This window comes from Drosophila virilis, chromosome X (genome assembly GCF_030788295.1).
Source record: "Drosophila virilis strain 15010-1051.87 chromosome X, Dvir_AGI_RSII-ME, whole genome shotgun sequence".
In the NCBI taxonomy this organism is placed as follows: domain Eukaryota; kingdom Metazoa; phylum Arthropoda; class Insecta; order Diptera; family Drosophilidae; genus Drosophila; species Drosophila virilis.
The window spans coordinates 20,908,475-20,922,500 of NC_091543.1; the positions used below are offsets into that span (position 1 = coordinate 20,908,475).

A 14,026-nucleotide genomic window follows, 5' to 3' on the forward strand; every position below is an offset into this window, starting at 1 on the left:
TTCTTGGGGATTTCTATAACTTTTCAAAAATCGTTATTAGTTTAAATAAAATGCAATTTGGTTTCGATTAATATCGGTTGCAGTAGCTGTGCGATATACTTTGGTATTTGATTTTCCTATATTTAGTAAGCATAAACTCATCTCTAGTATACTCCGAGTTTACTGCGTTGAATCAGTATTTATAGTTTTTCTCAAACGGTCACACCGAAACCAACTCGTTGCTTGTTCTGGTAGTGTGTGTGTGTGTGTAGCGTGTGTTTTTCACCTTCGTTGTTTTTTATCAAGCTGTCGCAGAAAATATTAATTAAAAAATAGAAAACCAATAAGCACAAATTTGTGATGTCGCTATCAAGTCTTCTGCCCACACCAACCAATACGGTATGGGATCGCGAGGACGAGCGTCGACTGTCTGCCAAGGGTGCTCCAATGATTGGTGCACTGGTCTCCGCCAAAATAGCAGCGCCACCTTACGGCCAGCGCAAGGATTGGATACCACGCACAGAGGCTGACTTTGGGGACGGTGGCGCCTTTCCCGAAATACACGTAGCACAGTATCCGCTGGGTAAGACTGGCAATAGCGAATTTGTTTGTATTGATATACATATACATATATATATATATATTTTTTTTTTTCGTTTAGGTCTTGGGGCACCTGCTAATGTGGGTAAAAAACCAGATGCGCTTGCCGTACGATTGGATGACAAGGGCAAAGTCAAATATGATGCCATTGCCCGACAAGGGCACGGAAAAGACAAAATTGTATATTCCTCGATATCGCAGCTGTTGCCAGCTGAGGTTTTGGCTGAAGATGCGGACGAGCTGCAGCGTCCCGACGAAGAAACCGTTGCCGAGACAACCGAAGAAACACGTCTGGCTCTAGAGAAGCTGACCAACCAAAAGATTACCTCAGCTCTTCCAGTGCGCCATGCTCAAAAGGCAGCGCCTGCCCAGTACATTCGTTATACACCATCGCAGCAGGGCGATGCTTTCAATTCTGGCGCCAAACAGCGTGTCATTCGCATGGTCGAGGCACAGCTGGATCCCATGGAGCCACCAAAGTTTCGCATAAACAAGAAGATACCACGTGGTCCGCCATCGCCACCAGCACCAGTGCTGCACTCGCCCTCTCGCAAGGTAACCGTAAAGGAGCAGAAAGAATGGAAAATACCGCCCTGCATATCCAACTGGAAAAACGCCAAAGGTTCGATCCACCACCTATATAATACATTATTTTACCAAGTTAATCCGATCTGTTTAATTTCATAGGTTACACCATACCACTGGATAAGCGCTTGGCCGCCGATGGTCGCGGCCTGCAGCAGGTTCACATTAACGAGAAGTTTGCCAAAATGGCTGAAGCTCTTTACATAGCCGATCGTAAAGCGCGTGAGGCCGTGGAGGCGCGTGCTCAGTTGGAGAAGAAGCTGGCACAGAAAGAGAAGGAGAAGAAGGAGGATATGCTGCGCATGATGGCGCAACGTGCACGCGAGGAACGTGCGGGCATACGCAATCCAGAGCCTGATGCACCCGGCGGTTCTGGCGGTGCGGAAGCACGCGAACGCAACGATCTCCGCGCTGAACGTCAAAGGGAACGGCAGCGCGATCGGAATTTGCAACGAGCCGCGCCAGAGAAACGCACCAAGCTGCAGCGCGAACGGGAGCGTGACATATCGGAGCAGATTGCATTGGGCTTGCCAGCCAAGAGTGCTGGCAATGGCGAAACCCTGTTCGATCAGCGCCTATTCAATACCACAAAGGGCATGGACTCAGGCTATGGTGATGATGAGGCCTACAACGTTTATGACAAGCCATGGCGCGATTCCAACACAATGGGCGCTCACATCTATCGACCCAGCAAGGCGGCAGACAGCGACAACTATGGTGGAGATCTGGAGGCCATTGTGAATACGAAACGCTTTGTGCCCGATAAACAGTTTTCGGGTGCTGGATCGCGTGAAACAGCTGCCGCTCAGCGAAGCGGACCAGTTGAGTTTGAGAAGGAGGAAGATCCCTTCGGTCTTGACAAGTTCTTGAACATGGCCAAGAAGGCGCCCAAGCGTGCTGACGAAAAGATCGAGCGCGGAAGCCACTCCGACCGCAAGCGTAGCCGACGCGATTAGAATGTCAGACTCAAGGATCATTTAAAGCAATCCCAAAAATATGGCAAATACATACATAATACATACATATTATAAATATAAACAACAGACATTGAAACATTTATTTTATTCACTCTCAAAATTTCTTAGGAATTGGCGCCTATGGTACTTATCACCCAAGGTATATAGTATTCGACTCGGGTGAAGAGCATTGGTTGTCCATGATTATTGCAACTGACTGTTCCGACTGAAACGATGCCGGCCAAATAGTATGCGCTTTTTTCCGACCCAATTGGGTCCTGCATCATGAGCGGTCCGCCGGAGTCGCCATGGCAGGTTCCTGATGAAGTGCTGCCACCGGCGCCCAGCTGACCGGACATCACCTTGGGATGGATTTGCCTGCAGCTAGCCAAGGAAACGACATTAAGCTCTGCCCTCCTTTTAACTGGACTACCTCCAAAGCGTATTCGCTCTGTATTTCCCCAACCGGCAATGTCCATCGCATAGTCGGCATAGGCGTATTCATCATTGAAATTAGCCACCGGCAGGCAAATCGGCAGCACAAACTCTGAAAAGCTCACTACACGATTAAGGCGCAACAATGCAATGTCGTTCGCATAATTGGGATCCAGCTGTCCAACATACTGCTCGTGCACTATGATGCGGTCAACATTGATGTCTATGTGCTGCGGCGCGCATATTCTTTCGGTTTTAAACTCCTGACAGTCGGGTGCGGTGCTCGTGTTCCACTCACCCAGGCGCGCCTTTAAGAACAGTTGACTACCATCCGGGCTGAGCGCACAGTGTCCCGCTGTCAATATCCAGCGCTCATGGATTAGTGAGCCACCACATGTTTGCCTGTATTCCTCGCCTGGCAAATATTATGTACATTGTACGCTGTGCATTGGCAACAGGGGCATTTAAAGCAAGTAAACTAACCGTCATTAGTGGCGAACAGCAACGCCATCCACGGGAAATCCGTAATGTGAGTATCTGTGCCAGCTACAATCCGATTTGATATGTCCATCCCAATGCCACCACAAACGCCCGGCTGGGGTAGCAATGGCTTTAATGTAAGGGCAGCATACGCTGACGGCATGCGTCGACAGCATACCAGATCGCTCCGTAACTGACTCTGACAGTGGCTACGACTCGAACTGTTGAGGTTAACGTCCGTTTCCCAGCACAATTGACGGGGCTGGCAATATCCGATTTCGTCGTGCACGCTACAACGGCCATAATGTCGTAAGGGCTCTGTGAATGTGTAGTTAAATTAGCAAAAAACTTCACAAATGATGATGAAATCCAACGTACTGCTGCCAGCATCCACCAATGCCAATATGGCGCAGAATATGGCCAAGCCACGGACTTTCAAATTAAACATGTTCATGATGCGCGAAGTTCAACAATAAGTACATAATTGAAAGACAAAAGCATCTTATCAGTTTGCGGGCACAGTTTCGTCGGAGATGGGTCAATGCTAGAGATCATGATTGCTCTCTCATTTTTGGCGTTATGGTATGTGTATCTAAAAAATCCGGGTTTTTTGCCCCCATCCCTTTCTTATGGGTATAACCAAAAGCCGCAACGACAAACTCACTCAAGTCCTGCATTAACGGCCGGACATTATACGAAAACAAGCAATTCCATTTGAAAATGTTTAGCATATGCTTAGACAAGTTGGTTAAAAGTTGCCGCCAATTAATTTAAACATCGAGAAAGAGGCCCAGTGCTGCTATTTAAAACGATTATTGCTACATCTATGCACGTTATCGATTTCAATGTTATCGGTTTTGGCGATACATCGATACTCGGCATGACATTGAGTTGACATTTCGGAGTATAATTTTAGCATTTCTAACGTTTTAGTTCTTAATTTTTGCAATTCAACAGTCGACAAGTGTTTTTAACTAGCCCGTAGCAGACGCGTCAACTGTCTTAGCGACCGCACACCCTGATAATGCGACAGTTTCTGAGCCTTGACAACGATTAACGTAGCTTTTAAGTGCAGCCAGCTGCTGTTGTGTGGGTGGGTTCTGGGTGGTGGGCTGGTGGCCGCGGGGGAGAGCCCCAAGACATTGACAACAATTACATACGCTTAGTAACATCACGCCGCATACACGACAACAAACGCTCTTTGAGATAATTATGTAAGTGTATGATGTTAGAGCAAAAATTAAAATGCAATAGCTACATAATTTGCTTGCCAACCTTATTGCCGTAGAGCACGCAAAGAAGATCAACTGAAATGCGTTCGCGTAGCAATTCGGGCGTGCGCCTCGACTACTATCAGCGCATTGTGCATCGCCTAATATTGGCACATCAGGAGCCAGTGACCGGCCTGTTTCCCGCTTCGAATGTTAACTCGCATGCCTGGATACGGGATAATGTCTATTGCATTCTGGCTGTGTGGGGCTTGTCCATGGCCTACAAGAAGATTGCCGATCAGGATGAGGATCGGGCCAAGTGCTACGAGCTGGAGCAAAGCTGTGTCAAGTTGATGCGTGGTCTGCTCATGGCAATGATGAATCAAAAGGACAAGGTTGAGAAATTCAAAATGACCCAGAGTCCCTACGATTCGCTGCATGCCAAATACTCCAGCAAGACCGGGCTGCCTGTTGTCGGTGACAATGAATGGGGCCATTTGCAAATTGATGCGGTCTCCCTGTACCTGCTCATTCTAGCGCAAATGACCGCCTCCGGTCTGCAGATCGTCTTTTCATTGGACGAGGTCTCGTTCCTACAAAATCTGGTATTCTATATTGAGTCTGCCTACTCCATTCCTGACTATGGCATCTGGGAGCGGGGCGACAAGACCAATCATGGTTAGTACCGACACATTTGCCCGCGAATGGACACTTTCAATGATTTATTTATTCTCGCCCACAGGTGAGCCCGAGCTTAATGCCAGTTCCATCGGTATGGCTAAGGCCGCTCTAGAGGCCATGAATGAGCTAGATTTATTTGGAGCTCGCGGTGGACCTGCCAGCGTTATTCATGTCCTGGCTGATGAGGCGCACAAGTGTCAAGCTGTGCTGCAGTCGATGCTGCCCCGCGAGTCAAACAGCAAAGAGCTGGATTCGGGCCTGCTGTGCGTTATTGGCTTCCCGGCGTTTGCCGTTGATGATGCTCAACTAATATACAATACGCGGGAGGCAATATTGTCGCGCCTGCAGGGAAAGTATGGCTGCAAACGTTTTTTGCGCGATGGCTATCGCACACCCAAAGAGGATCCCTCGCGTCTCTATTACGAACGCTGGGAGTTGCGCATGTTCGAGAATATTGAATGCGAGTGGCCGCTCTTCTTTTGTTATCTGATACTGTTCCATGCATTTCAAAATGATAAGCACATGGTGCAGGAATATGCGGATAAATTGGAGAAGATAATGGTGCGCTCCGAGGATGGCACACTGCTGATACCCGAAAGCTATGCAGTGCCGCAAGAGTTGGTCGGCTTTGAATACCAAAAGCCCGGTTCGCAAGTACGTGAAGTTGTTGGCCGCTGCCCCTTCTTGTGGGGCCAGTCGCTCTTCATTTTGGGTCGCCTGCTACAAGAGGTGAGAAATAACATCAGTTATATCTATTGCAAGTTGCTTTATCTCGTTGTATAATTCAGGGCTTTTTGGCCGTGGGCGAGCTGGATCCGTTGAATCGCCGCCTGGGCGCCCAGAAAAAACCAGATGTTGTCGTCCAGGTGGTCATCATAGCCGAGGATAATGAAATACGCGACAAGCTGGCCGAGCACGATCTTCATGTGCAAACCATTGCCGAGGTCGCACCCATTGAGGTGCAACCGGCACGTGTGCTTAGCCATTTGTACACGTACTTGGGACGCAATCGGAAGCTGGGATTGAGTGGACGTAAATCGCGCGACGTTGGTATTCTGAGTACCAGCAAGCTGTACTCTCTCAAGGATCGCATATTTGCCTTTACGCCGCAGGTAAATAGCACGGATCGAATTGGAACAAAAGCCCCTGCCCGCACTTTGTACCGCTCTGTCTGTACACACTGAAGCTCTTTATCTCTAGCTCTCTATCTATCTGTCTCACTTTCTAACTTCTTCTAGTTATTATTTATTTTTCTGATTTGAATTGATACGAAATATTTTTATTTTCTTATTGATTTTTTGTTTACTTATGTTCTTATCATATGCTATTATTATTTATATTATTACTATATTATGCATTAGTTTGTCGACTTGTCGCGCTTCTATATCGCCTCCGATAACGAACTCATGATTGACATCCTAAAAGGCGAGATCAATTTTCTCAAGTCCGCTTGGGATCTGCTGGGGCGTCCCTTAGTTACGCTGGTGTTGAAGCGCATCCACTTAGGTCGGTCCACCCAAACTCAGTGTTTTATTTTTTATATACATATATATAATATTCTAAGCATACACATGTGTATTTATTCGAGTAATTATCTGTATATTTGTTATTTACATTTTCCCCCATATGTGTGTGTGTGTGTGTGTATGGTTTTAGTTACTTTTCTTAATATTTCTTTTGTTCTGATTATGTTATTTCTAATTTGCAAGGGTTGCGTTTTTTTTTTGTGTTTTTTTTTTTAATATTTCCTTGTTAAGTTGTAGATGTATATATGTATATGTATATATACATACACACGCACAAACACACACACACTCTCTCACTCACACACAAACACACAATATGCACACATATCGATTTTAGTTTAGTTTAGCATTAGTTGAGTTGGTTTTATAGTTTGCATTTAGTTAACAACTCAGTTTCCGTTGCAATTGCAAACGTTTGCTTTGGTTGTGGACATCTAAACACAAATACACGCACACACACACACACACGCACAGACACCCACACGTACACACACACATAAACATCCACAGCCAAAGCTGTATTGTATTATAGAGTATATATGTATGTAGTACATATTGCCTACATATGTATGTATGTATATATGTGTTTGAATTCCTACCTACATATGTATGTATTTAGCTGCCCAGTTTATTCGATTCTGCGACAACCCTACTCTACACGCTCCCATTTAACTATTAATTTCTCTATGCTGTGCACCGATTCCTACCCAAAGAAACGAAAGAGATCCGATGCCCCATGAAAATTGGCCAAATTGCAAACGAAATGAAAAAAGCAAAACAAAACAAAACAAAATCTTTCTCTGTTCTCTTTTTGTATAATTCGTGCTTAACCAACAACAACAACAACAACAACTACTACTACTACTACTACAACAACAAATCCAACACACACAGCATATCGACTATGAAGAATACTACACGACACGCGATCCCGATCTGCTCGCAAGCAATTTTACCACAAACTTAGGCTTCCTGACCAACAATTGGCGTCACATGTTGGGCAGACCGACAATCACATTAATGGCCACGCATTATATGCTAGGTAACTACATACCAACTACACTCCTCCCCCCTCTCCACCCCGCACATCACAAACACAACGAATGAGCTGCATATATATATATAACATGCATATATTAAAAACACAACAAGTGATATGATCTATTGTATGCTATAAAAGGATTCATCTTGCGATCCCATAATGACTATGATATGTGTTTGATTGTAATGCGCTTTTGCTTACTGTTACAATTCTCCTCTCTTCGCTCTTCTTCTTTCTAATACCCCATATGCATGGATGTATGTATGTATGTATGTTATACGGCATCCAAGCGCAAATTAAATATTCTAGCACGCATATGTATGTATGTATGTATGTATGTTGTTCTGTTGTGCCCCTATGATACTTGCCTAACGCGTTTACCGTTTGTGTACGGCTCTTGAACAAATTGAGGTTATGTGAATGTAGCGAATAGCTTGGCGAGTTTCCGACTTTCAATCAACAGTCAATTAATTTGACTCAAGCTTACGAACTTGTTGGCTATAATTGTATTGGTCCGTATAGAAAAACCATTATTTGATTTGTTTTTCCCATAGTTAATAGAAATATGTATTTTCCTACTCAGCGAAGATTCCAAGAACCGCAAATTCGAAATTTATTATTGCGAGTTATGTTTCCGATCTTTCATATAATCGCCAACATTTTTTGTTTTCTTAGAAACGAAGTAGGGATAATTACAGGAAATCGAAGCTAATGAACAGGCATTGATTTAGTTGAGTTCTATTTGCCATCTAATCGACCATATTCAAAATTACTTTCATGAAAAACAGTTAACCCAGTCATAACATCTGTGAAGTACTGTTATTGGGGGTTCATCACTTGATTGACATTGATTCAGTTTATAGCATATGAGCCAAATGTTATATGCATAGTTCTAATTGGAGTACTATTACCTAAGTATTGATCGATATTTGTAGCACATTGGAGCCCTTTCTATCTAGATATGATAATCCTTAACTGCACTCCGCTTATGCCGCACATGCTGACACTCAGCCAAAAATATGGTGCTGGTTCTATGCTAACTACCAGATGGCGAATCGTTGAGTAAATCTTTGCGTATCTTTGCGTCGGTTATTGTTGTAGTTTGTGATTAAAATGTAGACGTAAGCGGCACCTGCTAACCTCGCACCACCTAATCCAATCGAGCATCAATCGATCAATCAATCCCATAACAAATCATACGACACATTGCGCATGCAATCACAAGTGGATTTTGGTAACGTTTTCTTTTGCCTGCTGCACGCACATCCACAGACCAGGACAAGATACCGCTGGCCATGATTCAGACGATGCGTAAGCTTAAGTCTGGCTATATAAATGGCACGCGCGTGATGCTGGGCAATCTGAAGGACTTTCTCAACACATCAGCCATTACGGACTTGAGCTTTTTGGGCAGCACCGAGGACGGCTATCCGGACCGGCTGCATCCAGACGTGCAGACCTATTTGGATGAGCATCTATTGCGTTCGTTCAGCAATCGCAGCACCATGAATTTGCGCGGCGGACAGCTGCGTCCGCGTCATCTGCGTCGGCGCATGTCCTGCAAGGGCGCCATTAAGAAGACCCGTTCCATCAACGTGGACTGTGAGTTGGCCCCAAAGCAAAAATATAACGAATTAGATCTGCCATTTGTAACATTGGTTTTTGTTTTCTTTCCAGCCGACAATTTGGGCATGGAGGGCCCCACACCACTAACCGAGCGCCGTCTCTCCTCGATTGTGCCGCCGCCCTGGCTGCAGGCCAACAAGCAGGGCCATGTCAGCGTTTTTGCCACCACGCCCGAGGAGGGGCCCAGCTCGCCGCCGCAGCTGGGCGGCGATCTGGGGCTGCGCGAGAACATCTACCCCATGGATCCGCAGCACAGCCGTTCGGCCATCGATCGCCGCAGCGAATTTGTGCGCCAGCAAGAGAGTTAGTTCCCGATCCAAAGCATACGCATTTTATAGATTCCCCGCCCGTTTTGTAGTTGGTTCTCATTTTAGTATCTGTTTTTTTATTTTTGTTTCTTTTCTTTTCGTTTCGTTTTGGTTGAACCTTTTGCGTTCTTTGCACACCTTCAAATAACTAAAGTAACAGTGCCCAAAATTCTCATCCAACGGCATCGTCCGGACACAAACTTTGCGGACACAGAGGTGGAGGAGCTGATCGCCATGCTGCGCGAAACGGAGAATCTCGAGGAGCAGGGCGACATCTTGCAGTACCTGGTGGATACTCAAGGCCTGGACTTCAATACAGGTAAGTGAACGTCCAGCTCATGTCTATGGCAACTGGTTACATAGCGGGACTCATTCAGGTGCCAGGATGCAATATTAAACCGCATACATGTAACACACTGCGGGAATACACTCACACACACACACACACACTCACACACACCTACATACATGCATATACCATATGCACATACCCTGTAGCTACACATTTTATATAGTTATATCAGTGAGGATGGATGGGTATCTCAGAGACTTGCGGGTTGGAGAACTTACAACTTTCAAGAGTCGAAACATTTTTCATTTTTAAAACACATTCGGCGAAAGGCCCGAATATTAGATCGAACATTTCCATATCTACATATGTTGCAGTATTGCATCTTGAGCAACTTGAAAATAGCCGAGTCTGTCTTATTTCAATAAAAACTAAACTCATTGATGCTTCGAATAGTATAAAACAAAGCGAAAAACGTATTGTGCCAACCCAACAGAATGTATAGTATGGTAATTAAACATCTCGTCTATTTTTTACTCCAAATTTGTAGATTATGTTAAATTCGAATACTGAACTTTAAAAATGTGTATTAAATCGAACATTGTTTGTCTTGTTTTAAGTTGAAATCTGAAAATGAATCGGTTCCATTTGGCTTAGATGTTGCATAGTTCGTTATACATATTCGACACATTCGATATAATTCACATTTAATTGTTTTGTGCCTCGTTCTTTGTACCATGTGCTTTGTGCTCTCGTCCTTGTCCACACACTTCACTTCATATACGCAGCGGGTCTGGGCTTAAAGCACAAAACCGATGATAATGCAGCTGGTAAGTGTTATATTGTTCCCTGATCCTTGATCCACGGGCTACTTTTGTTGGTGTTGTACTACTATGTGTTCCTATTCCCACACTCCCCAATCCCAAGCATTACCCTTCTTCCCCAATTGGCTTCCAGATATTTCTATAACCCACAAACAACAATCTATTTGTTACGATCCAGTTCTATAATTTAATTAACGTCCTTTTCGATTTCTTTGTCATATTGTATTTTTTGTTGGTAACTTTTTGGTTTCCGATTCGTTCTACAATTACACACACATTTAATACTTTTGTACAAACTGTTATACATTTCTGTTATATAGTTACCTGTTAAGTGTATACGTTACGTATACTTCATGCACATATTGTCCTACAAACTGTTATACTCCGTAAAACTTCAATTTGCAACCATTTTACTTGTGTACTCTTATACATCATACACTTATTGTCATACAAACTGTTATACTATTTAAATCCTATGCTAGGTAGTATACTCTTATACCAGAACTTACACTCTTCTACAAACTGTTGTACACGAAATATTACAGCCTCTTGCCGCTTGGTTTAATTTTATGCTGCTTTTTATGAACTTTTTAACAAATTCTTTTATTTTTATATATTTTATTTTCATTGCACAACACAACACACGCACGCCCACATTCGTTAACCATGTAAACGTAACCACATAAATTTTCAAAAAATTTTCTGCATTATCCATTACAACAACTGACCCACCACAATGGCCCACAAATCTCCACAATGCGAACCTAACCTCACATAAACGAACCCAACTAACCCAAAATAAAAACTAAACATACAAAAAAGATCTCGAGCTCGACGATGTGATGCTCGAGCTGTCAACTGCTGGTGGTGGTGGTGGTGCTGCTGGTGCCGGTGCTGGTGCTGGTGATGGTGATGGGGCCAAGCTGCCTGTACCCGTGGTGGTGCCCACAGTGATCATCGATGCCACTTCACCCACAGCGAGCAGCGGCGCTAAGAAGGACGAGGACAATGCCAACACGGCCATCGTTTCAGTTGCCGCCGTCACCGCCGCCGCCGCCGCCGGCTCCAATAACAGCAGCAGCAGCAGCAACAACAACAACAACAACAACAGCTTGAATAACAACGATTCTTCTCAATCTGAAGGCATGCTGGAGGAGGGACGCGTTGTGACGGTTAGGGATCTACTGAAGGGCCTATACGAGAAGGCCTGTCAGCAGAAGCTTTGGGGCCTGGTGCGCCACACCGCCGGCATGCTTGGCAAGCGTGTCGAGGATTTGGGCAAGGCCGTCACCGATCTGCTGGTGCGCCAAAAGCAAGTCACCGTCGGCATGCCGCCTAACAATGAGCACACCATAACGGCACCGCTGCCCGAGGTTGAGCTGCGTCAGCTAATACACGATGTGGGTACCACATAGAATTTATTTACTGCCAGCAGCTGCAGACGCTAATCGATTGGTTCCATTGCAGGCCTATGGCGATGACGAGAGTACGGCTATGCTGACACAGGAGTTGATGGTTTATCTTGCCATGTTCATACGCACCGAACCGCAACTGTTCCACGAAATGTTGCGCCTGCGCGTGGGCCTTATTATTCAGGTAATGGCCAAGGAGCTATCGCGCACGCTTAACTGTGGCGGCGAGGCCGCTTCGGAGCATCTACTTAACCTGTCGCCCTTCGAGATGAAGAATTTGCTCTATCACATACTCAGCGGCAAAGAGTTTGCCGTCAGCAGTGGTGAGTCTGTCGGGTGGTCATCGATGATTTCAGAATCCCTTTCTAATCTCTGATTACATACGCACATTTCAGTGGCACGCGGCAATCTGTCCATTGTGAGCTGCAAGTCGAGTCGCGTCAGCAAGAAGAGCCAAATCGGTCTGGGCGATCCGGAGGGCGAGGATGCCCTAATAGCGACCATCGATGACCGTCAGGGTCAGTGGCTACGTCGCCGACGACTCGATGGGGCCTTAAATCGTGTTCCACGCGATTTTTACTCGCGCGTCTGGACCGTGCTTGAGAAGTGCCAGGGCTTGGCCATTGAGGGACGCGTGCTGCAGCAAAGCCTTACCCAGGAGATGACACCGGGCGAGCTGAAATTTGCCTTAGAAGTAGAAACGGCACTCAATCAAATACCACAGCCCGAGTACAGGCAGCTGGTGGTCGAGGCGCTCATGGTGCTGACCCTAGTAACCGAACACAATATGGTGCCCTCATTGGGCGGTATTATCTATGTGGAGCATCTCGTGCATAAGGCTAATCAATTGTTTCTGGAGGACCAACGTAAGGTGCAGGGTGATGCGACGCTGTGCTGTGCCAAGCTCAAGGATGGCAAAGAGCAGCAGCAGGCTGCCTCGGGCATGTTACTCTGTGGAGGCGCCGCCTACATATGCCAACATCTCTATGACAGGTGGGTTCACAGCATATCAGTCAGCCAGATCATAGAGTATATCATTCCCTCTCTCTCTCTCTATCTTGCAGTGCTCCTAGCGGCAGCTATGGTACCATGACATACTTGTCGCGCGCCGTCGCCCTGGTGCTGGACTGCGTGCCTAAGCATGGCGAAATGGAATGCGCAATCTCCTAAAGCTAATGTGCAAACGCTACACTCGACCTGGAAACAAGCAAAGCGTCTGTAGGACGACGCTCACTTAATGCCATGTACTGTACTACCGACGGCTTCTATTTTATCTATCTCTCGCTTTCTCTCTGTATCCTGTATCTCTCTCTCTCTCTCTTTCTAACTATCTCGCTGTAGACACAGTCTCATTCTCTCTTGCTCGCTCGCCTCGTGCTTGCGTCTGGCCGTGTATTTAGCCCAACGATATGTTAAGTCTGAGATCCGCCCGCCCCGGCAATGCTGTATATATGTATTTTGTAGACCATCCGCCTACTAAGCCTCAATTGTTAATGTGTTTTATTTGTTGTTTATAATCTTGAGCGGCAATCCCGGGAGCTATACATTTTACTCCCAATATACTATCTACGTACATGCGCGTACATTAACTATGTATTATCATACAAAATTTGATTTTATACATCAAAAAAATATATATATAGAAATTGATTTATACACGCAACTGGCAATTGCATATTCAATTGATTCCTCGCCGGAATTTTGAACGACACTTTTTTGTTTTAGCTTCAATAAGCTGCAAATTATTATTGTAAAAAAGAAGTTAAAAGAGTACATTTTTTTCCAATGTTATTTGTAAATTGTGTTTAATTTGGGGCATTTTGTATAATTGCGCACGTACAAGTTGAAAATATCATATCTCGTCTACAAAGTTCCGATCAGTATCCGATGAAACTCCAAGAAGAACGGATCTTCTGTTTGGTAAGTAGGTTCCTGTAACCATAAGGAATAGTGTTATTGTGTGTCCGTCTGTCGGTTTCTGTGCGAACTATACGTTCAGTTTTCAAGCCATCGTTTTAAAGAAAAGACCGTCCTGTCATTCTATTGCAGGCAGTAAACACCTCGAAACTGGC

At 45.2% G+C, this 14,026-nt stretch overlaps 3 protein-coding genes across 12 annotated transcripts; 2 read left to right on the top strand and 1 right to left on the bottom strand.

Moving 5' to 3' along the window:
* Nucleotides 1-196: 196 nt before the first annotated feature.
* Nucleotides 197-2,217, top strand: Bx42 (Puff-specific protein Bx42). Its single transcript, XM_002055551.4, has 3 exons — nt 197-562; nt 641-1,201; nt 1,267-2,217. Exons 1-3 carry the CDS (start codon nt 340-342, stop codon nt 2,118-2,120), a joined length of 1,638 nt encoding a protein of 545 aa, XP_002055587.1. The 5' UTR covers nt 197-339; the 3' UTR covers nt 2,121-2,217.
* LOC6631850 (spaetzle-processing enzyme) lies at nt 2,188-3,560 on the bottom strand. The gene is made up of 3 exons (XM_002055550.4): nt 3,414-3,560; nt 3,039-3,353; nt 2,188-2,970 (listed from the first exon to the last, which is right to left on the bottom strand). The coding sequence occupies exons 1-3, from the start codon at nt 3,487-3,489 to the stop codon at nt 2,246-2,248; spliced, it is 1,116 nt and encodes a 371-aa protein (XP_002055586.3). The 5' UTR covers nt 3,490-3,560; the 3' UTR covers nt 2,188-2,245.
* A 348-nt stretch (nt 3,561-3,908) lies between these two features.
* Nucleotides 3,909-13,745, top strand: LOC6631849 (probable phosphorylase b kinase regulatory subunit alpha). Of its 10 annotated transcripts, none has more exons than XM_032440139.2 (13): nt 3,909-4,249; nt 4,324-4,924; nt 4,989-5,656; nt 5,716-6,039; nt 6,289-6,433; nt 8,768-9,097; nt 9,173-9,424; nt 9,584-9,748; nt 10,507-10,548; nt 11,365-11,942; nt 12,010-12,277; nt 12,350-12,947; nt 13,019-13,745. In XM_032440139.2, the coding sequence occupies exons 2-13, from the start codon at nt 4,348-4,350 to the stop codon at nt 13,122-13,124; spliced, it is 4,053 nt and encodes a 1,350-aa protein (XP_032296030.1). In that variant the 5' UTR covers nt 3,909-4,249; nt 4,324-4,347; the 3' UTR covers nt 13,125-13,745. The 10 variants fall into 10 exon arrangements, with proteins under 10 accessions (XP_032296030.1, XP_032296032.1, XP_032296029.1 ...); XM_032440141.2 differs by having other exon boundaries at nt 9,590-9,748; XM_032440138.2 differs by lacking the exon at nt 6,289-6,433 and adding an exon at nt 7,348-7,495.
* The last annotated feature ends 281 nt before the right edge of the window (nt 13,746-14,026 follow it).

Excerpts from the sequence above, each read along its gene's own strand:
- LOC6631849 (XM_032440138.2), top strand. The coding sequence starts at position 4,348 with ATGCGTTCGCGTAGCAATTCGGGCGTGCGCCTCGACTACTATCAGCGC. Across the intron at positions 5,657-5,715 it reads TGGGTCGCCTGCTACAAGAG|GGCTTTTTGGCCGTGGGCGA; the intron begins GTGAGAAATAAC and ends TGTATAATTCAG. Across the intron at positions 9,425-9,583 it reads ATTTGTGCGCCAGCAAGAGA|TAACAGTGCCCAAAATTCTC; the intron begins GTTAGTTCCCGA and ends AAATAACTAAAG.
- LOC6631850 (XM_002055550.4), bottom strand. The coding sequence starts at position 3,489 with ATGAACATGTTTAATTTGAAAGTCCGTGGCTTGGCCATATTCTGCGCC. Across the intron at positions 3,354-3,413 it reads ATTGGTGGATGCTGGCAGCA|AGCCCTTACGACATTATGGC; the intron begins GTACGTTGGATT and ends ACACATTCACAG. Across the intron at positions 2,971-3,038 it reads GCTGTTCGCCACTAATGACG|GCGAGGAATACAGGCAAACA; the intron begins GTTAGTTTACTT and ends AATATTTGCCAG.
- Bx42 (XM_002055551.4), top strand. The coding sequence starts at position 340 with ATGTCGCTATCAAGTCTTCTGCCCACACCAACCAATACGGTATGGGAT. Across the intron at positions 563-640 it reads CGTAGCACAGTATCCGCTGG|GTCTTGGGGCACCTGCTAAT; the intron begins GTAAGACTGGCA and ends TTTTTCGTTTAG. Across the intron at positions 1,202-1,266 it reads CAACTGGAAAAACGCCAAAG|GTTACACCATACCACTGGAT; the intron begins GTTCGATCCACC and ends TTAATTTCATAG.